General features: G+C 37.8%; 1 protein-coding gene across 1 annotated transcript; it reads left to right on the top strand.

The window, feature by feature from the left end:
• Nucleotides 1-640: 640 nt before the first annotated feature.
• LOC134796360 (protein yellow) lies at nucleotides 641-24,193 on the top strand. Its single transcript, XM_063768527.1, has 4 exons — nucleotides 641-845; nucleotides 18,159-18,425; nucleotides 20,523-23,412; nucleotides 23,572-24,193. Exons 1-3 carry the CDS (start codon nucleotides 656-658, stop codon nucleotides 21,632-21,634), a joined length of 1,569 nt encoding a protein of 522 aa, XP_063624597.1. The 5' UTR covers nucleotides 641-655; the 3' UTR covers nucleotides 21,635-23,412; nucleotides 23,572-24,193.
• The last annotated feature ends 1,041 nt before the right edge of the window (nucleotides 24,194-25,234 follow it).

Genomic DNA, 25,234 nt, shown 5'->3' with positions numbered 1-25,234 from the left:
AAATTGATGCATGAAGGCGGTTTGTTAACACAAGGGCCTACCGCGGTAAACGCGAAAATCGAAATTTAGTTATCTGCCTCTTTATCGCTCGAATATGCAAGAGTGATAGAGAGGCAGAAACCGAACTTTCGATTGTCGTGTTTCAGGTAGGCCATGTGATTGACGTAGTGACGCATGCTGTGTCATTGATGTTTGTTTACTGTAAGATGTGCTCTAGTCGTACCACCAACGCAGGCAACGCTGCAGAGCTTTGCCTAATATTCCCTATCCGTCGGAACCTTTATTTTTTTAACTTGTTCCCCGATCTTCGAAGACGCCAGGGCTAATTTGAAAAAATAGTTTTGTTTGGGCCAAAACCCAATTACACGATGCGACGTCGTGTCACATTGCGACAGTACCGTGTCGTCAAGAATAATTATTTTTGGCTACATTATACAGCATTACATTATATAGGTATACCTCTTATTTTTTAAGGTTGCAAACCAAAGGCAAACGTTTGTTTAAAATAGATAAAAAATGTTTACTAGGCAAACTGGATATAGTCATAATTAGGTATTGGTGTAATTGTAATCCATACATGCAACCATCCAATGCTTTTAAGTTATCAGATCGATCCTTCATCCATGGAATCCTGCAGAAAATATTCGTATTAAAAATGCAGCCGTGCAGAACTATCTCTAACAGACAAAAAAGCATTGCCACCCGGCTCGAAGCAGGCATGCAGGTATGGCTACCTCAGTCTCCGCCGAGCAACCGGCCTCTCAAGACGTGTCCATCAGCGTCAGTACCGTTAACAAGCGTGTCCAACAAGTATTACGTGATTTCAACCCGGGGAAACCAGAAAGGTTGGTCAATTTATTTTAATTTATGCAAATTTTTAGGCTGGCAACCCTTTTTGGATAACTTTTTCAAAATGGAGTAAGCAATGGCAAAGGAAGGAAAGTTGAAGTTTGAAAAGTTTTACTTAACTTAGTTTCTGAGAGGTAATAGATCTGCCGTTGTTTTTACTGTTATACGATTCTAGTATGACCCCAGTTATCTTTGAGTTTGAAGGTTTATCGAAATGTTATTAATTAAAGTGCACTGTTGCCAAAGGTTTAATTTATTAAGTTGGTCTCAAGGTACCCTACGTCACCGTATGTGAACGATCGTGATGGCTAGCTTAGCAATGTAATCACACGTTTGTTAATGCATTAATAACTTTAATAAGTAATCCAATTGTTCGTTATATATACTTACCTACACCTATGTACCTATGGGTACCTAACCTATTTATCTATTAGGTAGGTACCTACTCTATTCTTTCTATGTTTTTCTATTTGTATCATAGTACCTTTATTCGTTCAACTAACTAAGAACATAAATGAAAGAATATAAGTATAACAAGATGAATATATTTCTCTTCATTTTGCGCATGTTGTTCTTACGGAAGACCCCAGAGGGGCTACCGCGAAAACCGAAATTCGCAAATTGCGGGGATCTTACTCTTTTACTCCAATGAAGGCGTAATTAGAGTGACAGAGAAAAATGCCCGCAATTGACGATTTTCGGTATTGGCGGTAGCCCTACAGGTCCGGCGCATATTTAGTCCAGCATATTTTGCTGGCTGTTCAAAGAGGCAACGCCAGCAGCGTGCTAGGCACATTTACCCGGGTACCTATCGACCCTAGTCTGTAAATTTGTAAGTTTCTATAATATTACTTTTTATATTTGTTATATAAATAAGTTCATCAATCATTTAAACATTTAAAGTATTTAAACTGTCGATTTGTTCGCAAGTCGTCGACCGCACTTAGACAGTAATAGTTCAATGAGTTAGACCAGGGGTCTCCAAACTTTTTTACCTGAGGGCCATATTGCGCCTCAGAAACGCTCGCGCGGGCCACCGTCAGCGTCAGCTGAACCCAAGTTCATAACATAAATAAAATGTGTGTATCTCATTGTACCTATATAAAAATACAAAGTTTCGTACGTTTGAGAAGTCGGCTGGAGGCGCTTGCGTCCTGGCGACAATTAGGTAATTTAACTAGCCATGGCTAACTCGATCAACGTTAAAAACTGCAGTACAATTTTTTTAGGCGTCTTTTTTGCTAAAAAGTAAGTATTTACGTGAATTTTCTTTAATTAAATTTTGGGGTTACTGGGGAGATGCTCTATAGCAAGTCCGAATTGAGTTAATTGTACTCTCGATCTATTGAGGTACAATTTTTTTTAAGTATGTACTAATTCAGTACATATTGTGTACATCAGCATTACGTTTCAATAAATCACAAAACAGACAGTGGGGTTTCCAGGGAGAATGACGTGAACTATTATGGTTAAAAGCAAGTTTAGTTCGACATGCTTAATTAAATTACTTGATACTTGTTATACTTACCTAAACTATGTATGTCTGGTACTTAAAGTGCCATTCTATAGAATTTTCTAACTAAAGTGTCATTCTATGGAACTTGCTAACTATGTAAACAAAAGTCACTAGTAAATTCATCATTCAGAGACAATTTCAATATGGCGGTTTGTTTACATAGTTAGCAAGTTCCATAGAACGACACTTTATGTAAGCAAAACGCCATATTGAAACTGTCACTGAATGATGATTTCAGTATGGCGGTTTGTTTACATACATAGTTAGCAAGTTCCATAGAATGACACTTTACTCGTTTTCGTTGCTAAAAATTGATATAGGTACAAAGAAAAGAAAATTTCTTGGTATGTGTATATATAGATAGTGTAGGTACCTACTTACTTTAATTAATATGATACAATATAATCTGTAACTTCAACTCCATGAGTCAAATTTATGTACACGATTGCAGACTAAAAGACCCTTGGAATCGTCTGTAATTCTGTATACGCCCACATCGCAACCCCACCCACGTTTGAGAGGTTACCTTAGGCCCAATTCGGGGAACCTAAATGCATTGCAAACCGAATATCTCGACTACAAACCGGTTTTTAGCTTTCGATCGACCCTTTGAGGAAAACTACCAGCCTGTTTTGTATCCCTTCTGCAGGAGTTTACAAATTTTTTTAAGCAACTGGATTACTAAGTAATAAGTAAGTGGATTACTAAGTAATACAATTTACTTAGTAAATTGATTTCAGCCTATAAAGGTCTGCTAGTATTCAGTACTATAACTTAATATAATTATGAACCTTATAGTCTGGTAAACCCAATTTTCTCAGTAGAAAAGGGCGTCAAATTTAAATTTTCTATGAGTGACCAACTCTTCGCAAATTAATATGTATATGTATGTATAATCATAAGGTCTAATCCAGTGGGAGAATTTTAAAGGGCCCTCCACACACCTTGTTTTCACAACTTCACGCGCGTGCGGCTTTGCGCCGCGATTCGCGCACGAGTGTGGAGGGGGCTTAAGCCAAATAATGGCACCTTTACCGCATTACAAGATGCTTTAGATTCCAAATGCTAAGTAGTAATATAAACATTTTGTCCCATTTTTTCTTTGGTGATAATGTTGTATAATCAATCATATGATTCCACTTTGCATGATGAGCTGTGCTGTGACTGGTCTTACGAGGCCTACGAGGGTTACGGAATAGTACGACGTAATACTCACTTGCCTTTTAGTTCACACCTCTATTTTAGATCTTACTGCGTTCAAATACAGACATGCGAAATAGGCTAACCTTAACAAACAGATGAGTAGGTAAAGAGTGTTTACGTTTTCCTTTCTGCAAACATTTGTTATTGCAATTATGAAACAGTATTCATGTCATCACTGATCAGAGGTTCCTCCATCATTATCGTTAAGTATCTGCCTCTACTGGGTGATTTTGGGGCCGTGATTCCGAATGTCCAAAATGTATTAAGATGGTCATACTGAACAAGGTTTCACATGGGACCGATATGAAGATCCATCTAGGTTAGGTAGACCTTATGTGTGATATGTGTCACGGTTGGAACTAAAACAAATAACTTTATATGATATAAATTATGATAAACACTTGTACCATTGTTATAATAATAATTATGGTGATTCACCATCGGTCTATATTGATTTATTAGCAGATTTTATTATTCTTAAATATACTAAACTTCAATTTAATAAAATTTTAGTCATCATATCGTTGTCATATAGTTTACTTTCAAGTATTCAGTTATGTGCAGATGTTTTAAATGTTTGGGTAGTTGTAAAAATAATAAACCGTGAAGGTAACTGTAACATTTGGAAGGTGAAGTCATTACTGCATTTCAGCAGCAACTAGCTGTAAAAGCGACAAACGAATTAGCCAGTCTAATGGCTCCTCTACACGATGGGCCAACGCCGTCCACTCCAAGGGACGCATTTATGCGTTAGAGGGAGCAAGTGATATTGCTATCTCATTCTACCGCATGGCTGCGTCCCTTGGAGTGGTCGGCGTTGGCCCATCGTGTAGAGGAGCCATAACATTAGCGGCTCGATTCGGAAAATGAATTAGATTTCTACTAGACTTTAACAAGTTACGATACGGATAATTTAAAGATATTTGTAAGATAGATATATCAAATTTGACGTTTCCGCGATTCTGGAGGTCCTCTTGAACGATTTCGACAAGTTATGACTTAGATATCCAAGTCACATCTAGTCGATATCTAATGTAGATCTAGTTGATCTCTAAATCGTCTCAAGATCTTGTTTATCTCGAAATCCGAATAGGCCTGTAGGGCGTTTACCTTATTAGTTAGTAAAATATAGCTCGTTGTCAGAAATGTCGGAGCATAGCTAATCGTACAAAAAGAATGCGAAAAATCTCTAACTACTGCCTATATTCTGTATCTTTAGGTAGTTAAATAAAAGTAAACAAATAATTTGTAAATTTTCGGGTAGTTATAATATTTATTGGTTAATCAACCAAATACAAAACCGCCTGGATCTGACACTGAACGACCTGTCTTTAACCTACATTATTTGATCATGTAATATTTTCATCTACCCTCACCTGGCTTCAGGAGCCATTTGAGGGTAGATTTTGTTTACTTTTATTTAAATACCTAAAGATACCGACTATAGTCCATGGTATAATAATATACCTACTCCGCCTGGTACTCTCTTCCCGTCTTTTCTAGGTCACCTAACTGACACAAGCCTACGTCATCATGCGACAGCGCTATATGATAATATGCGATAGCGCTATATATAGTGGCCATGTTATTGTGACGTAGGCCTGTGTCACTCTGGGAAGAGAAGACCATGTTTTATTAGACTATGCTATAGTCCCAATCCTAACATTATGTTAATATAAACAGTAAAAATGTTAATGAATCTTTTAAATACTAACACAGAACCTTAGAACCCATATGTGGAATCAATCAAACGACTAGTGCCAAGTAAAAGGTAGTAGCGTCAAATTTGTAGGTCAGGGCATTCCGGCCGCGCGTGCGCGGTGAGCTTCGAGGAAGGAAATGTCGCGTTCAAATTTGGAATTCCACTGATTACCGGTCATAACTGGTTTCAGTTTATACTCTATCTCTAGTATCTGGTGGGCTACCGCGAACTTTGGAAGGGTATATCTCATCACTTCATGTTAGATAAACTCATTTATTGTATAATAAGTGTTATAAAATGAATATAAAACTAAAATTAACTACAACTAATAACTAAAGCTAAAAAATTAAAAATACTTATCAAAATTTTGCGCCCTTGGTAAGGTGCCCATCACGCGGCAGCGTTCCCGCGCTGGATTGCTATGGCCAATCTTTGCGCGAGAAAGCTGCCTGCGCGAGGGTCACCTGTGGCCTGCCTTAGGCGTTTGCTGAGCGCCTTGTGGATTGATTTTCATGCAGAACTGGATTCATCATACCTAAAGTGTCTAACTTGCTAACTATGTAAACAAAAGTCACTAGTAAATTCATCAGTCAGAGACAATTCCAATATGGCGGTTTGTTTACATAGTTAGCAAGTTCCATAGAATGACACTGTACATAATTGTGGCTTATTATACTTAGTAAGTTTGTTGAAGTTTTACTCAAAGATTTCAAAAGTACCTAAAGATAACATGGCCCGTTCATATATTGGTGCACCAACGAACTGACTCAATTGACCCACTTCGTAGTGCCCGTATGGCCCCGTCTTTACGAAGTAGAGTCAATGGTTTTACCCTAATAAATTAAAACTGAGTAAAACATATTTTACATTTCAGTGCCCTTATTACCCTATTGGTTCAGATTCTACTGAGTTTCTTACTTGAAATGTACGTATATTCAGCAAATTTGTTTCATTTTGTCACTTAAAATATGAACACCTTACTAACCTTTTTCGTGCCTCTGTTTATCTTTCACCAAGGCTGCAAAACAAAAGGCAATTTGTTATACTTTAAACGAGTAATTACTTGTAAGTTGATGAAATATTCTTTTTAATTGCCAATTACTGGCAAGTCTCTACCGTGACGTATTATATGGTCGCCCTATTTACCTGATGGACTATTTTATGTAAGTATATTAATCATTGAAATCTATTTATTTGTTATCTAGTGGGTTTTACCCTCTATGAATTGTATTGTCTTAATTAATCAACCTTAAATCGTTGTATCTACCAATTGGGGAAGACAAAAAAAAAAGTTATATGAGCCAAGTACGAAGGAGCATGTAGGGTCCGTGTCGTACCAGGACACTAAAGGGCTGGCTTTGGACCGACCAAGGTGGTGACAACTTCATCACGCTGCACCGACAAGAGCCCAGCTCTTAAATTGAAAGAATGACCAATTTAGATGACATTTTCGCATGGGGATAGTTTAATTCTCGGGAATGGACATAAGAATAGTTTTTATCGCGGAAATCATAATTCTAGTTACTTTACTCTAATTCTATTCGTTACTTTAATTCTAGTTACGTTTTAAAATATTCTTATTTAAAGGTAAATTAAAACCAAAAACAGACTTGATGCTAACTGTGCAGTCTAAATAATTTTCGCTCAAAAGAGGTCGTTTTACAATCAAGTTTTACCTCGTAAGTAGTTAGCACAACCAGTTGCCATGAAGCTCTCCATTATAAATTTATAAAATACAACAAAAATTATGTAAGTATACACATTAACAGCAATTTTTCAGTAGTAATGTTTAAACAACAAATTCCTTAATGTCTTTAAACGGATATATTAATTACCGACAAGTAAATGTTAAACAAAACAGATTTAACCTTTTTTTGTGTAGCAACATTCGTGCGTCATCCTGTATTAAAATTGTGCATCTTAATAACATTTGTAAAGACAAATCTACAAGTCATCGTCTTACCGTATCATTTATACTTTTAATACTCGCCAGTCCTTACGTGATTAAGTATGCAGTATCAATAATTTATACTAAGTACGTATCTTGTAATGTAACTAAAGGGGCCCACTGATTAACAGGCCGCCGGACGGTAACGGCCTGTCAGTTGTTCGGAACTGTCAAAATTTTGTTCTAACTGACAGGCCGATACCGTCCGGCGGACTGTTAATCAGTGGGCCCCTTAAGCGAAGGTTTCTGTGATGAGTAATGAATTATGTTTTCTATCGATTTTTCCTTAATTGAACAAGGATTTGTCTTTAATTGCAGAGTTATATTAAATGAGTACCTTAGTTAAGGAAAAAATTATAGACAAAAGTTGTACTTAATTAGTTATTGAAGGGATTTACCCCAATCCATTGCTGGTTTCCTGCTAAAGTAACAGTAACGAACTAACTTCGTACTAACGCCAATTATTTTAGCCAAATGGAATTCTAAGCTTTTTTATATGTGTGGTAAAAAATCGTGGATTCAAACGCTTGTGCTGTAGGTAAGTAGGTAGGTGTAGTAGTAGGTATCTTAGAGCAAAAAAAAGGTTTTCAAAAAAAAAATTCAAAAAAGTGACTTAAAATTCGGTCAGGATCCTTATCAAGTTATCATACAAAGACAAGACGTAAAAAGTGAATTTAAAATGCCAATATTCATTCATTAACTGTTTTTAAACCACAAGACAAGTATAAACTAGTTTTGATTATCGTAGTTGCAATATAACAACCTTCTAAACAGTAAGATTTTGGCCAGTCATTGACCAATAACTTTATCGGTCCTAGTGTACTTCCCTGTGGCACGCCAAACCCGTTTACGAAGGTTCTTTTATTTACTTTATGAAATAAATAACATGGACTTTTTGATCACTGAGTATTTAAGTGATAGGGGGTATAACTGCTATGTTTTGCCGCCAGAGTGCAGCACGAGCACAACCTTATTAACTTATACATTAGTATGTATAAGTACGCATAGTTGCCTTAAGCAGTCGTTTGACAAGTTTTCACCATGACTTTGATGCATCAATGCGTTTTGTTTACAGAGAGTGTACGAAACGCAAAAATCGAATTTTCGTTATCTGCCTCTCTATCGCTCGAATATGCAAGCGTCGCAGGCAGACCAAGTCGGCGATGGCGAGACGAACTGGACTCGGTTTACTTTTGCTTTGCCTTTGCCTTGTGACAAATTGTTCAGTCAATGTTGGGGTTGTAAGTTATTGAACTTTAAATAATAGTGGGAAAACCAGTGTTGCAATATTTTTTATTCACATCAAGTTCCGGTTATGTCTGTTTGACCCGGTAAAAATAAAATAATCCAATTTACCTGTTCACCTTGGACCGCCATTTCGGGCATGGCGTGGGTCAAATCGCATATAGATATTGAGGTATAGTAGGTAGACGCTGTCTTGTTTCACCATTAATGCTTTATGTATAGGTTGACGTCACTGTTGGTTTAATAAGGGGTACAATTTTGAAAAGATCGTCCGGTGTGTATTTACAACACGTGCTTGAGAGATCATAAAATCAATTAAGAGCGCTATTACATTTCGGCGTTGAGCGAGTTTAGGTATTTTACGCGCTGCGGCAGGCCGTGCGAGCTTAGTATGCCGATCCCTTCTACCACACTCGCACTACAATGATGGATTAAACATTCTTGATCCTTCGCGAAGCATATTGAAATCAACCATAACAACACTAACTGTGCTTAACTTTTAAAGTCCTAAAACTGTTATTTGGTAAGTACGAAAATACTAAATGCAGTGCAAATGTAAGTGTGTGCAGTGTTCATAAATTAATTTTTCATCTATTTTTGACGATTTTTGACCCCCCCATCCCTCAAATCATCCAAAAATCATGCTTCGGATGACTCTGTTTCCTCCTACGTCATACTACCATCATCCGATGTCCAGACCCCCCCCCCTCCTTCCATTTGAAACGACGTAATTTATGAATAGCCCCATACTCGTACTTATGAAGGTAAAAGTATTACTCGAAATAAATTATAGGTACTCGCTTATTTACATGTTTCGTCATAGCATTTGGTACCTATAGGTTGTAAAGTTTGTATCAACGAGGGTTTAAAAACGAACTAGTATTGAGGATCTGATGATAATGATGATGATTAAGGTGGTCACGGATACCAATCAACCATGTAGTAACATGATTAGGCTCGTTTGATTCGTCTCAACAAGATCTTTGACACTGAAGATACACAGGGTCTGATGATGGAGCTGGAAGGTGGCCACGGGTACCAGTCTATCATGTAACTAAACCACTTCGTGTTTGGGCTCGTTTGATTCGTCTCAACAAGATCTTTGACACTGAAGATACACAGGGTCTGATGATGGAGCTGGAAGGTGGCCACGGGTACCAGTCTATCGTGTAACTAAACAACTTCGTGTTTGGGCTCGTTTGATTCGTCTCAACAAGATCTTTGACACAAGACAGTACTCAGGGTCTGATGATGGAGCTGGAAGGTGGTCACCATTACCAATCAACCATGCAACTAAACCACATCGTGTTTAGGCTCGTTTGATTCGTCTCAACAAGATCTTTGACACTAGGTGATACACTAAACACGAAGCCCAAACACGATGCCCAAACACGAAGCCCAAACACGGAGCCCAAACACGAAGTGGTTCAGTTACGTGATAGACTAGTACTCGTCGCCACCTTCGAGCTCCATCATCAGACCCTGAGTAGTATCTTGTGTCAAAGATCTTGTTGCGACGAATCAAACGAGCCCAAACACGAAGTGGTTCAGTTACATGGTAGACTGGTACCCGTGGCCACAGTCCAGCTCCATCATCAGACTCTGAGTACTACTAACTTTTGTCAAAGATCTTGTTGCGACGAATCGAACGAGCCCAAGCACGAAGTGGTTTAGTTGCATGGTTGATTGGTACCGGTGACCACTTTCCGGCTCCATCATCAGACCCTGAGTACTATCTTGTGTCAAAGATCTTGTTGAGACGAATCAAACGAGCCCAAACACGAAGTGGTTTAGTTGCATGGTTGATTGGTACCGGTGACCACATTCCGGCTCCATCATTAGACCTTGAGTACTATCTTGTGTCAAAGATCTTGTTGAGACGAATCAAACGAGCCCAAACACGAAGTGGTTTAGTTGCATGGTTGATTGGTACCGGTGACCACCTTCCGGCTCCATCATCAGACCCTGAGTACTATCTTGTGTCAAAGATCTTGTTGAGATGAATAAAACGAGCCTAAACACGAAGTGGTTTAGTTGCATGGTTGATTGGTACCGGTGACCACCTTCCGGCTCCATCATCAGACCCTGAGTACTATCTTGTGTCAAAGATCTTGTTGAGACGAATCAAACGAGCCCAAACACGAATTGGTTTAGTTGCATAGTTGATTGGTACCGGTGACCACCTTCCGGCTCCATCATCAGACCATGAGTACTATCTTGTGTCAAAGATCTTGTTGAGATGAATAAAACGAGCCTAAACACGAAGTGGTTTAGTTGCATGGTTGATTGGTACCGGTGACCACCTTCCGGCTCCATCATCAGACCCTGAGTACTATCTTGAGTCAAAATTAATACATATAGAATGTCAGGTCGTTTCAAATATTTTTAATCCTGTCCGGTGGTTTATTAAACTGTACCATTATAAATTATAATACTATAAAAACAGTGCTAGGATCAAAGTCTCTCGTTGCGGTTTACACGCACACAGTATAGCGTTTTACACGGCGCCCGCCGCACACAATGATAAAAAATCTCGTTGTCGCCGTTGAAAATGTGCGGAGCCGACCGACACACGTCCTGCCTCTACAAGCTCTGCCGCGGCACTGAGCTGGCGCAGCGCGCGTCATCGGTAATATAGAGTAGTTTTCAGAAAATTGCCAAAAAATTATAGTAGAATTTCATAAACACTAATGTATACCAACAGTATAAGCAAACGTTGCAGATTGCTTGAGTATGAAAATGACTTCGATATTAAGTAGATTTTTGTAGGAATTGACACTTGTTTCGGAGAGAAAATTGAGTTCGTTTTACTTTGATTTTCTCTTTCTCCAAGGTGTGTAGGAAAAATATCGTTTGATATGCCTAAAGTACAGGGTATTAGTAATACAAAATAGCCAGGTTTAGCAGAGTAAACTTCTCAACATTTCCAAATAAGAGCTTGCCATTCAGTGCTTCACGGGGTTTTTCGGAAACGACCATCAGAAAAAAAATCATTACTAATTTAATAAGTCCTTTTTTTAATATTTACAACGATATTTAAAAAGATAAGAAGACGCTATTACTGGAACAAGTACTCATTGTTTCTAATAATGAGCACAAAGTCCTGAATTTCGTCGACTAGTATCATCAATTTTGCGTTATTTCGACTTTTCTTGTAAGAGCGCTCTTAATTAAAAATTAAAAAACACGGCTGCAGTTTAAAAACGTACTGAAAAGCTAAAAAAATATGTATCAGTTATCACAGTAGCAACATTTAGGAATCAATTGAAGAATTATTGTATAAAATGTAAAATAATTATAACTTGTAAACCCCAGGCTCCCGTGAGCCGTAGCAAAAGCCGGGACAACGCGAGGAAGATGATGATGATTATAACTTAAAATAGCCAGAGGCCAAAGACGATGAGGAAAAGGAAGTGACAGAATGTCACTCTTGACACATCGGAGGTTGTGAATTGGAAAATACTAGCATAATACCATTTTAACATAGGTACCCTACATACTCATGTTGTGTTCCTGTCGCTGCCGGTAAGTACCTAAGGCTGCAAGAGATCAACGAGGGTGCGGAGTGTTAGGGTCGGCAACGCGCATGTAACACCTCTGCAGTTGCAGGCGTCCATAGGCTACGGAGACTGCTTACCAGCAGGCGGGCCGTGTGGTTGTTTGCCACACTTGTAGTTATAAAAAAAACATAAAATACTTTAAATTGTTTTCACAACTTTTTAAATACGTAGACGTGCAAAAATGTGACCTTTACGTCTTGAACATTAATGTACTTTACATTAATTAGCGTTTCATAATACATGTATTTCAAAGCTGAACAAATGCAGACGAATTGGTATCGTAAAATCTAATTAGCCAGTAAAATACCCAGTAACTTTACGAGTATCTTTCGGTTTTTGCAGAAACAATCAGTAGTATTGCGTTTACATTAATTGCGAGCGGACAATGGACTATCGTGACATCTGTCATAATTATAATTGTTATGAACAGGATTCTGCAGAAGACTGCGTTAGTTAGGAATGCCCTTTGTGTAACATTGTTTAATCAAATGATAAATGCAACAGTTGGTAAACTTAGTCTGGGTTGACCCTTTTCCACAGGGTTGGTCTGTGCCCTTTTCCCTTATTCTTAGCCTCAATTTACTGAAAGCGGAATCATAACCACAGAATATGTAATAGTTTTCATACAGAAAGGATACGCTCTAACCCCGCCCCGGGCGCCCCGTATAGAATATCCTCACCTCGCGGCAGCAAATTATCTGCAGATTGACAGACTTTCAGTTCGATTAGCAACGTGATGGCACGAAGTTCAAAATGCTGATGTATTGTGCAAAGTATGGGTGCCTGTCAGTTTTTCTTGATGCGTACAGACATGTCGTGCGTACCTAGTCAAGCGATTTCTGTACTAGAAGGTATAATTGATTGTCCGCCGTTGTCATAACACTCATAACTTCAACGATAAAAGTATTTAAATCCGTTGCACAAACTTTGCAAATAATTGTTAATCGTATACCAATTACAATTCATTGTCCATGTCTAATCCTGATTTATTTCATTCAAATCACTGAGTTGGGTAATTGCATTTAAATGCAAACTGAATTAGACTGTAAAGAAAGGTCGTACGGTGTTATTTAGTACATTTGGGTGAATTATTGTTATCAGAAAGGCTATAGAAAGGGGTAAACATTATATGTTTTATTGTATAGGTACATATTTCGTTTGCACAATATCATTACAGTCGGTCTAGGTCTGAAATAAATAAAATGAGCTAAACTGAAGAGTGAAGACCAACTTTAAAGTTTTTTTGAATCTTGTATAATATTGAAGGAATACATTTGAATTTTCTACGAGGCATTTAAGTGTGTGAAGCATAGAACTTATGCATGCCTTAATAATGAAAATACATAATGAGACCGACGCCAATTCAATCTAAACGGTACAGTCATCGGTTTGTTTGCCTACACCTGTATGTAAGTTTAACCTTCAATAGTGTCATTATCTAAACTATTTAACTATATCGATCGCATAGCTCGTATTACCTGCAATTAAAGCTTATATTTCTTTAATTTAGCACAGCACATGTGACCTCTAAACCGTGTCGCAATGGGCCTCGGTTCAAATTGTCTTAATTTCTCTAATGCCGTTTAGTTTGGTTTTATTCATGCATTCTCGTATTTATCTTCTCTTGTAATTTGGACCTTATGCGTTAGGAGGAAAGATGGGTTTTGAAGATGTAAGAGAGATAAGAGTTTGGGTTAGCTGACTTGTTGATAACAATCAGGATGCAGCATGCGTAATACCTATGTTGTCAATGCCGTTCAGTGTCTTGGTTCATTAAATTTTGTAATAGTCGTTCAAAGGTTTTTTTTCTTAAATATTCGGTATATTGTTAGAATCTTAATATGTATGTGTAGGTATGTGTGCGATGGGGTAATATCCTAGTCCTCGACAAAGTCTTATTATATAGCAATATACTTGTTATGTGTAGTAAAATAACTACCAACTGCTCTTTTCAAAGAGGACGCTTTGGGGAAATACCAAAATGGTTTATAGTGACATATAATGGCAGAATGTAGTTTGGCTGCAGTCTAATGTTTATCTTTTCCGTTAGTTTGCTATCGTGTCTATGACAGCAGAAAGGCGGCTTTAACAATGGCCTACAAAATTAACCTGAAAACGGGGCATTTTAATTTCAATTGCAATTCGTATTCGTATTGGCACTGCAGATAACACCCAAAAACTAGTACATTTTCTACATTTCCGAAAGCCAAGGACGCGCTAACGTGAAATGTATAAGCCTGTCACGGCATAAAGAAACACTGCATCTAATTTGCTTACATTTGTTATGCAAATTCTGTCTTCCAACCGGTCTGCAAGGGTGGCCAAGGGTACATATATATTTTCGTTGGCATGCGATGAGGTCATTTTTGGTTCGGAAATGCGGGCGGCTAAAGTTGCTTCCACTGGCGAATCGTGAGGAATAACTCAAGAATCTCAAGAGAGAAAAAATCAAGCTTAAATGAGAGTCACGAAAAATAGAAATGACCGAAGTTTGTTAGACAAAGTAACAGACGCCGAGCAGAGATATTTAATCAGATTGGAGTTACTTTATTGGCATCCTACCATTAAAAATCTGGTCTACACTTAAGTATATACAGACAAATTAAGATCATTTTAAGTTCTATCTAATGCCGCTTCTGTCTGTTGTCCAAAGTGTGAAAGTGATGGAGGTTTTACCTACATCTTCAAAAACGTAATCATCTCAATAATTTGTGTAGGCAAGAGATTCGTCTTAGGGAAATCGGACGTGAAAATGCAGCCTAAAAATTATTACGAACGATACAACGTTATAAAGTGATACTACGTGAATATATTACGTTATGTTGCCAACTCTGAAATGTAATAATGCTGAATGTCACGTATGCATATCTAATGATTCGCAATATACAAAGTCGTGAACTTATAGGTGCGCCACAACTATCAGATTTTTTTTCATGTTTAACGACGCTGTTTAATTGTATGTATTGCGCGTTTTATATCTTTATCGCAACAATTATCATGAAATTGGATGAATCGCGTCATACATTTATGGTATTCTAGGTTTCAATACTAACTTAATTTTCTTGTACATTTCCTTGGCTATCATAAAAGTACCATTACGATAAAGCGTGGAACAAATCGGTTAGTCCATTTCATCGTCTACGCCTTTATGACTCTTATATTATAGTTTTACGGGCCATTTTCCAGTGAATCCAGTAACAATGGTCGTATTGCGTTGAATTTTAATGTTCATTAAATTCCTAAGGCTTTTACTTTTGTGGCAAAAGGGAGTAACTTATACTAGGTCTATATAACGTTTGTCTTTTTTGTTTCGTGGTTTATGTTACTGGCTATGTTGTGTTTATGTAAGAAGTATTGCATGCGAGTTTGAAGTTTTTAACTTGAAAATTCTTTAAAAGTGTAACAACTGTGAAGAATTGTGATAACCTTCTTGAATTATGAGTGCGACAAGAATAGCAACTGATTAGACTAAACTAAAGACATGAATCGAACTTAAAACCTTCCATGTTTTTGAAGAAGGAGACGGAAAACACAAAGAAGACGAATGAAATCATATCTATGACAATGAAAGCACTAAAACTGCTGTGAAGGTAGCACTGAGGTTTCTTGAACAGTTTTAGATGACAGAAGCGTACAAAATTTCATAACTATACAATTATGTTCATTATAGCAGAATCAGTACAATGACGAAACAAAAAACTGTACTTAACTAAAAATATAGAAACTTACTCGATTCTATTATAGAGTAGGTCTTGGGTACTGTTTCAGTCCCCGAATCTCATAATACTGGAAATCGGGCTACTGCAGCATTGGCAGACTGACAGGGAGATATGGTGGGACGACCTAGATACTCGTACTTCGTACCGACTGGCTTGAGCGCGCATTGAACTCGATTGACTATAGGAAAATTAAGGAGACTTTTGCTTAAGAAGGGGTAAAGCCAGGAAATTAGAAGGAAACAAAAGAAATGACACGCCGTGCGAAACTTGCGACGGAAAATATGGCCGTCACGGGGGTTATTCAATTTTAACTCAATTACTCTAAAAATATAGGTACTATCGTATAACATTTTGCTAATCAGATCCCTCGATTATAAGGTATCACTACCTAGCTATTTTATACTAAAATGACACTACTATGGTATGCAAGGTAACAATATACAACTGAAAATTAATGAAAATTAGACATGTCTTCGTGATTTTTTCTCTCGAGCCAACTTTTAAGGTCTTGGTTGGAGTCTGCCCTTGCAAATATAGGTACTAGTCTAGTTTCCATGTGAATTTTTTTATCGCATGCCTTTGATTAAAACGTGTAAAAAGTCAATATAATAACTACAGCGCTAGCTCCCTCTTACCTGCGGGGCACTGATTTGGTTATCAAAAACACACTGGTAGCGGGCTGCGGACGAAAGTCGGTTATCAATAATTTTGTTCGAATTGTCGAAAGGTTAAAAACATTCCAAAGTTCACGAGAACTTACCGAGGTTACCCGGACTTTCGACCTTGCTGCTTCCGGCGGATATGCCTGTCACTGATACTGTTACAGGGAAATTGTACAAAGTGCATCAGTGGAAAAATACATTATACGTATTATTACCTGCATGGCTTTGTTTGTGGACTTTGCGGGATTTTACTTTTCCCACGAGGTTAAATAAGCTTGTCCACTTTAAAAGTAAACTTTAATTCTGAGTGCTCTCGAGTATGAAGGTTAGCCAGCCTTGTTTTATCATTAGGGATATTTCTATGGAGTTCCTCAAGGCTCTTTATTAGATCCCTTATTATTACTTAATGTTTTAAGTAAGTACTTTATGTACCTACTAGACTAGATGCATTTTAGTAAACTAGGTATGAATCACTTTTAAATATACGATAGCACGTTTTGAAACATAAACATATAACTCATATATTATAACTAGTAGATGGTAAAACCTCAACGCAATAAATAGCAAAATAACCTATGAATTAAAGTATTATTAGGGATATTTCCATGGAGTTCCTCAAGGCTCTTTATTAGATCCCTTATTATAACTTAATGTTTTAATTTAAGTAAGTACTTTATGTACCTACCAGACTAGATGCATTTTAGTAAACTAGGTATGAATCACTTTTAAATATACGATAGCACGTTTTGAAACATAAACATATAACTCATATATTATAACTAGTAGATGGTAAAATCTCAACGCAATCAATTGCAAAATAACCTATTGAATTAAAGTATATATTTTGGCTTCTTGTGTCGTGTACCTATATGAACTAAAAGTTCCGTATAGTAGAGGTCCGCAGTAGAATGCGACTCGACAATGGTCGCTTGCGCAGCTGACCTCTAAACTGCGCAAGGTCACTCACCCTGCGCGCGCTGATTGATTGTGCGCGATCGTAAGATCTCGTTATGTCATTCGCAAACATTGTATTAGCGATAGTTATATTACTAGGTACATATTTATGAACTTAATCGTAAAAGAGATAAGGTTCAGTATTGGTCGCAGCATGTGTTGTTTAGACCTTTAGCACAAAATCTAAAATTCGTTAGCAGCCTCTCTATCGCTCGAATTTGCAAGAACAATATGGAGGCATGTACTCTAAGTGGCACACATGGACGTGTAGATACATTCGCCTCTCGATTTGTAGGAACTGCAGACGGAGCCGTGCTGCGCACGCGTCCGGTGTGCATTGCCCTGAAATTGGTAACGACCTAACGACCTAATGACGATACAAAAAACGCATTTAACTAATTTGCAAGACCGAAGTGATTCCATAAGTGTTCCGTGAACAAAGTAGTACGGAACACTAAAAATTGGGATAGTATGTAGGGCCGAAGTTGAATAGAAACGCAAATAGCTAATTGGCCATAATATGCCGTGTCCAATAGTCATAAAAGTAATTGCAGCCTTGCCTCGGTAATCGATCCTCTTACTCCAAGGTATAAGCATATTGTTTCCAAAAGTTTAATTTCCCTCAAAATAAGAATTCTGAAATCATTTGTATTTGGAACTATGTAGATAAAAATCAGTTATATCTTTGGTTATATCGTAAAGTGATCGTTCCTAGTTCAATACGACTTTTACCGAGCTATTGGGAAAATTCTACTGTAACAGAATTGTAACTACTTAACCATATATTTCCTCTATTCCAGTGACCAACATGGGGCTCCGCTCCCTTCTTCTCCTCTCCCTCGCCTGCCTCGCGTCGAGCGACAAGCTCCACCTAGTCTTCGAATGGAGCCAGTTGGACTACCAGTATGCCAGTCCCGAGGCGCGGCAGCAGGCGATCGACAGCAAGACGTTCATCCCGGAGAACAACATACCGATGGGCGTGGAGGTGTATCAGGATAGGCTGTTCGTCACGGTGCCGCGGTGGAAGCATGGGGTGCCGTCTACGCTAAATTATGTTAACTTGAATGGTGAGGTGGACCTGTTATTATTGAACCACTGGCTTATGCTTGCATCATGATGATGTTCTGTCTTTTCATAGACATTAAATATGTTATGTAGATATAGTTCTAAAACACTGGGTTTTAAGTTGTTAATTACATTTATCCTTTCTTGACGTATGGGAACCCTAGTCTCATGTAATTAAAAAAGTTCCTTGGAAAAGATATTTGGTTTAAGAGCAGACGTGCTTTAATGCTTTTAAACATAGGTCCTGTACATCAAAATTATAGGTGAAACAAATTTTACTGTCCTTGCGTAGAATTGGCGGTTGACTGCCTGACTGGGCCCTTTACGACTTATGTTTTTGTGTTCTTCGAGACGTACTTTACAACCACTTACTACAATGATAATAAAACCAAATGGCTTTCTAAATACAGACAGGCAAATGAACTTAGCTTTTGTTACGAGTCTGCTATGGAAATAGTTCGTCCGATGACACGAGGGCATTAGTTACTAACACGCGAACGATATTTACTTATTTACACATACATTTTTGTCTGTGAAATGTCAGGCAATTTTAGGTCTTCAGTCAAAGTAACAAGGAACACGATATGGTCGATCGACGCGTCTGACTCATATTAACAATTTACTTGAACGTGGTAAAATTTCTATGTAAACAATAAATCATCGTTTCTATGTAAACAATAAGCTTCTCAATAGTAATGATGAGACAGAAGTCAAAAATCTGCGTTCTGAATTAAATCGTGATACCTATATAAATGACGATGAATAATGATGATGGTATATTCTAATTATGTTGATCAGATACCATATATTATATTTTTTATATTTTAGCCTTTATTGCTGGTACTAAACATAAATACAACATATTTTACATACTTAAAATCTTATTAACTAGCACATCCGTTTTTCCGGTTTAGTGGTCAGCGTGTCAAGTGACACATAGGCGTCTTCCAGCTTCCTCCATTCTGTTTTGTCCGCTGCTTTCTTGAGCCATTCTACTCCTCCGATTTTTTAAATATTATCTCCCCACCTTTTGAATTGGCCGCCTTGTTTCCCTTTGCCATCCCGTGGGAACCACTCCGTTATAATTTTGGTCCATTTTGTCCTGCTCTCTCTTGTCATGTATATTTTGATAGCACACGTAGTGCAAATGTTATTTATAGGTACGTCATAACTTCATAGAAGTTTGACATTTAAAATAACACTTGCACTGAGCATAACAACCAAATCGTTGCAGAATTCTCTTGGTTCAAATCTACACTTCAAAATGTTCTACTCCACATACTGAACAATAACTAGTAAAATATGAGACGTCATAAATTAATTAATACAGTTATTCCCAGATTTAAAGTGACCGGAAACAAACACGTTAGGCACTTATATGACGATGTCACTGACTTCCTAAAACTATTAGTGTTTTGACAAACTAAAACCACATTAGCGTAATTACTGCCGTAATACTTTACCCATTAGAATCCATTTCAATTGTCACAATCACAATGTGACTCAGATACAAGAGCCTTTTCCTCAGTCACGAAAAAGTTCGTCATAAATACCTACTAACGATTTTGATTAATGAAATTACAAGAGAGTACCTAATTCTAATGTTTAAAACACCTTTGGCTTGTCTACCAAGTGACTGTACGACCCTGAGTCATACGTATTTTCCACTTTCACGTTACTCCGTGAAGAATTTAAGATGGCATGTGCACTGTGCCGAAATATCTGGAACTCATTAAAGCAAATATTATACATGGTGAATACCTCCTATTCAATAGTATTTATAGTGAAAGTCTATAGATACCTACATATATATATTATGTAGAGAACACAAAAGAGTTGACAATAGTATATTCAATAACCATTCCTTTTCAATTCCATTCTGGTATTAAACATCGACAGACAGGTACATCAGCGAGCTATTTGAAATAACTTTCGCTGTAATAATGGATGTTGACATACATGCGTCCATTAATGTTTTAATAGTAGGCAGTCTTTTGTTAAACTATGTTTAAACAGCGCGTTTTGTTGTATCGTGTAAGTTCGTAACAAATATTTAACCAGAATTAAGTGAACTTAACGGCATATTTCTTTAATTCCAGATAATAGCACGAAGTCACCGAACTTAATCCCCTACCCGAGTTGGGCAGCGCATTCTATCGGTAGTGATGGAAAACCTCCAGAAATCATTTCACCGTTCAGGGTCCGAGCTGACAAGTGCGGTCGTCTTTGGGTTCTCGACAGCGGAAAGATGGGCAGGCTCGAAACTAACGGTACCAAATTCTCGCCCTCCATCATCGTCTACGACTTGAAGACAGATAATCTTTTGAGAAAGTACACGTTCCCTGCAGATCAGGTCAAACAAGATTCTGGATTCGCCAACATTGCCGTGGAAGATTTCGATTGCGAAAAAACTTTCGCGTACGCCGGCGACGTTGGTAAGGCGGGAATCGTAGTCTACTCGTGGGAAAAGAACGAATCGTGGAGAATTACTCATCATTACTTCAACCAAGATCCTCTAGCTTGCGAGTTTAACATTAAAGGATTGAACTTTACTTGGGATGACGCCATCTTCGGCATGGGACTTTCAGCGCCTAACTCTGACAACTACAGCACCCTCTATTTCCACCCGATGGCGAGCTTTAATGAGTTCGCTGTCTCCACAGAATACCTGAGGAACAAGACTTTAGCTGAAGCTAACTTCAATGCTTTTAAACTACTCGGTAGCAGAGGTCCAAATGCTCAATCAAGTGCGTCCTTCGTGGATCCCAGAACGGGCGTCCTTTTCTACTCTTTAGTGAACCTTAACGCTGTGGCTTGCTGGCGGACGTCCAACAAGGAATATACAATGAAGAACCAGGGTAGAATCTCCATGAACGACACTACCATGATCTACCCTACTGACATTAAGGTGGACAGCAATCAGAACTTATGGGTTCTCTCTAACAGGCTGCCGTTCTGGATGTACGGACAAATGAACCCTGCAGATGTTAACTTCAGGGTATTCACAGCTCCCGTCTTAGAAGCGATTAGCCATACGGCGTGTGACGTCACGGCTAGGTCGGATATTCTCGATAAGTTTTTGGGTAATGTGAAGAATGCTACAGCAAAGATTGCCTCTAAGATAAAGCCAAATTCAGGTGCTCCGTTTGCGCCTATGTCGTTCGTTGCGTTAGTTATGTTAAGTTTATTCGTATCTTCTACTGAAAATTAAGAGCCTAGTCTATGTAACTGTTACAGAAAGCCTGGCGTTACTTAACTTGTGTGAATAGTAAGATTTGATAATTCGGTATAAATTATTTGTCCAAGGGCCTTACTTTTGTTTCATCAATTTATACCGAATTGTCAATAAATGTTGTTTGTTACATTGGTAAATATAAGTCGGTGGATCTGACTCGCGAATCAGTACATAATTTATTAATAACTATTAAGCGATGTAAGATTCGCTTGCCAGACTGAAGACAAAGAGCTATTAGACGTTTGAAAAGGGTAGCTCCAAAATATAATACAAAGCGGAATTACATATAATCTTTAGAAACCGATTGCTACCGGGAACATATTACTATACTACATAGAGGTATGTACTGTACTTACCTATATACATGTATATGTAATTATGTATGTATATAATTATTATAGATTTAAGTTCATCTGTATTTATAAGTATTTTTAAGTATTAAGTTATACAATTTTCAGGTTATATACATTTCTAGATTGGTAGCTTTCGGTAATGCGTACAAAATTTCACCGCTTATCCATTTTACTACAAAAGGTTAATTTTCTCTTCTTAATCACGTCTACCTATTTTTTAGAGCTCTGTACAATCAGTAGCTGCTAAGCGGGCGAGGTGTTCAAAATTACTTTGACACGCTCTTATTTTCTTAACCATTAAGTCGCGTCAAGATCATTTTGAACAACTCGCTCGCTTAGCAACTTCTGCTAGGTACTAATTGTACAAAACTTTGTTCACGGAGCTCTTATGGGATCACTTCGGTCTTGCAAATCAGTTAAATTCGTTTTTTTTTCTTTGTGAGCATAATGCGGTCACTATTAGGGTAACATTCCATTTCTGACCGCAGCTGCACTTCTGGTACTGAACGAGTCGCTGTTACTGTCAATTTCCACAGTAAAATTGACAGTAGTGCAGATGCGGTTGGAAATGGACTGTCACCTTTAGAGTTTTCGCCACCTTAATTTTTTAAACACATTTCGAATAATCATCATTTTGATGGTTGAATTTGTATAACAGAATATGCTATCAAAATTGTGGAATTGATAAGTTACAATACAGTCAAATTATGACTTAAGTACTTTCATTTTGTATAAGTCATAACGCCACGCCATAGTTTGTCGATGGGTCATTTAAATGGTTACCGCTTTATTTATTACCTAATTTAATATGTATAATCGTAAGCAGATATACTGTAGGTAAAAATCAATGGAAACGGGTGACTTTGTTCAGAATTTTCATACGGGGTGACGCTTTTTCATTGCTTTTGTGTGTATTTTATATTATTTAGAGTGCTAGCACTACTGACCGCGTTGTCGCCTGTCTCGCTCGCACTACATATATATTTACAAATTTTGTTATTCAGTGTGATAATGGTTGCATGTTTGGTATGTATTTGTATTTTGTCTCTTTTCTTTAGATATAAAGTCGATATGGGTTAGTGTGGCTGCGTTAAAATGTGGCTGGCCACGTTGGGGCCTGGATCCGTCCATTGCTACTTGAGTTTAGTCAGGCGTGGCTCACTCCGCGATTTCGTCGCTTTGCAACAGGTAGCTACAAGTACATCCGTTCCACATCAATTTTGGTGGCTAGCCATAAGACGCGCGTGGCGCTGTCGCCACCTAGCGGCCATATCTGTCTTGATCGTTTTGTTAGAGAGTGAGTCTTCTGTACCTAGTACTATTATTTATTCTATGGTTTAGTGGCAAATGGTATGAACTCGCAATACCATTAAACGAAGCCTCAATATGAAGACCAGCCCAGTGTTGGCCGAAAGTTAATGCAAATTGAAAATGCTGGCCATTAACCATTATAAATTGAATCGTAAACTGTAATCGTCCGTTACGGTTTAAGGTTCAATTTACAATGGTTAATGGCCAACATTTTCAATTCGCATTAACTTTCGGCCAACACTGGACCAGCCACATTTAAAGTCGTACGGTTTTAAAATGTCATGTCTTACTTGAGAGATTACCTGTCGATGAATGGCATAGTTTTCTTTTGTTAAACCAAACCGCTAATAACTTGTGCAAAATGAAATGCAATAAGAACAAGAGATTCCGTATACAGATAACAACTTTACCGCTTAAAGAATAGAGTTAGAATTATAGTAGCAGGTACTCGATACCTATAGGACCTTTTGGATTGTTTCGAAAAGGTTCTTTATCGAGTACTTGCTATTGTAAATTTAACTCTATCCTTCAAGCGGTAAAGATGTTATCTGTTTAGAATCTTTTGTTCAGATTGCATTTCATTTTGCATAGGTAATTAGCGACAATGTCATTCATCGTCGGGTAGTCAATCAAGTGGATACCGACATTTTAAAACCATCCGACTATACCCCGCAGTCACACTTACCCGTATTGACCTTAGTACAAATAAGAAGTATGTGGTAAATAAAGTGCCTGAGGTTCACAGTACGAGTACTTACCGCCAACGTATACATGTGCCTTGAATCGTGATATATTGTATTATGTATTAGGCTATTTTGTTTTTACACGTGTTGTAAATATTCTAAAGCTGTAAATAAATGCTGTAAGCTTACACTTGTTTTTATTTGTGAAGCAAGCAGGTATCCATTTTAAATTGGCCCTTCTGTTGTGAGTGTACCTACCAATTAACTATACTCGCGGTTGAAAGGTCAGATGGCAGTCGCTTTCGTAAAAACTAGTGCCTAAGCTAATTTAAAAACATAAACAAATAGTCAATTTAGTTCGTCCTAAATAATTTTAATAGTTGATATTAGCGCCATCTTTCGGGGCTTTACAAAAATAATGATTGCAATCAATATGGATCTTAGTTACTTAAGTAGTGCAGTTCCACAGAATTTCGTTAAGTTAACTGTTCCTAGATGGCGCTATCAACCAAACGGTGGTGATACGAACTACTTACTTATAGTAAGTACATACTGATATAGATGGTCAAGCAAATCTTGTCAGTAGAAAAAGGCGCGAAATTCAAATGTTCTATGACACGATATCCCTTCGCGCCTACATTTTTCTAATTTGCCGCCTTTTTCTACTGGCAAGACCAACTATAGATACCGTCACTCTGTATGAAGACAGGGATGGAGACATTTTTCATCTATATGTCCCCCAGATTCTCATCATTACGTCAGGATCTGATGAGGGGAGTCTGAAGGAATCGAGGATACATACTCTTATATTATAGGCACACCTATAAATAGGTAACGGTGGTAAAGAATATTAAAATTTGTATTGTATTGTATTGCGTCTCACATTCTGCTTTAATGAGAGAGTGAGACGCACTGACTTTGGACAAAGAAATTGGACAGGCGGAATACCACCCTAAGTAACTTGTACGTACTCTCGGAAAGCACCATTTTGTGAAGTGGAACTACTGATGAATAACATGACATGATGGCATGTTAAAATGTTTTGTGAAGTCGCTTTTTATTAAGATCTTATTGTCATAACAACATAGCTATGTATAGTTCTAAATATTCCGCAGAATAGGACGTTATGGCAGATTTACCACCCACTCGTGGCGTTTATTGAATTTGGCGAAACCAATAAGTATGCTAACTTTGATGTGCCGCTACCTGATAATTAGATTGCCAGACTA

This window comes from Cydia splendana, chromosome 13 (assembly GCF_910591565.1).
Source record: "Cydia splendana chromosome 13, ilCydSple1.2, whole genome shotgun sequence".
Lineage (NCBI taxonomy): Eukaryota > Metazoa > Arthropoda > Insecta > Lepidoptera > Tortricidae > Cydia > Cydia splendana.
This window is presented reverse-complemented; position numbering and strand designations above follow the sequence as displayed.

What these genes read in the sequence shown, in the direction of transcription:
- LOC134796360 (XM_063768527.1), top strand. Translation starts at nt 656, where the DNA reads ATGCAGCCGTGCAGAACTATCTCTAACAGACAAAAAAGCATTGCCACC. An exon ending in AACCCGGGGAAACCAGAAAG is followed by an intron (nt 846 to 18,158) that starts GTTGGTCAATTT and finishes CCTCTATTCCAG; the next exon opens with TGACCAACATGGGGCTCCGC. An exon ending in AAATTATGTTAACTTGAATG is followed by an intron (nt 18,426 to 20,522) that starts GTGAGGTGGACC and finishes CTTTAATTCCAG; the next exon opens with ATAATAGCACGAAGTCACCG.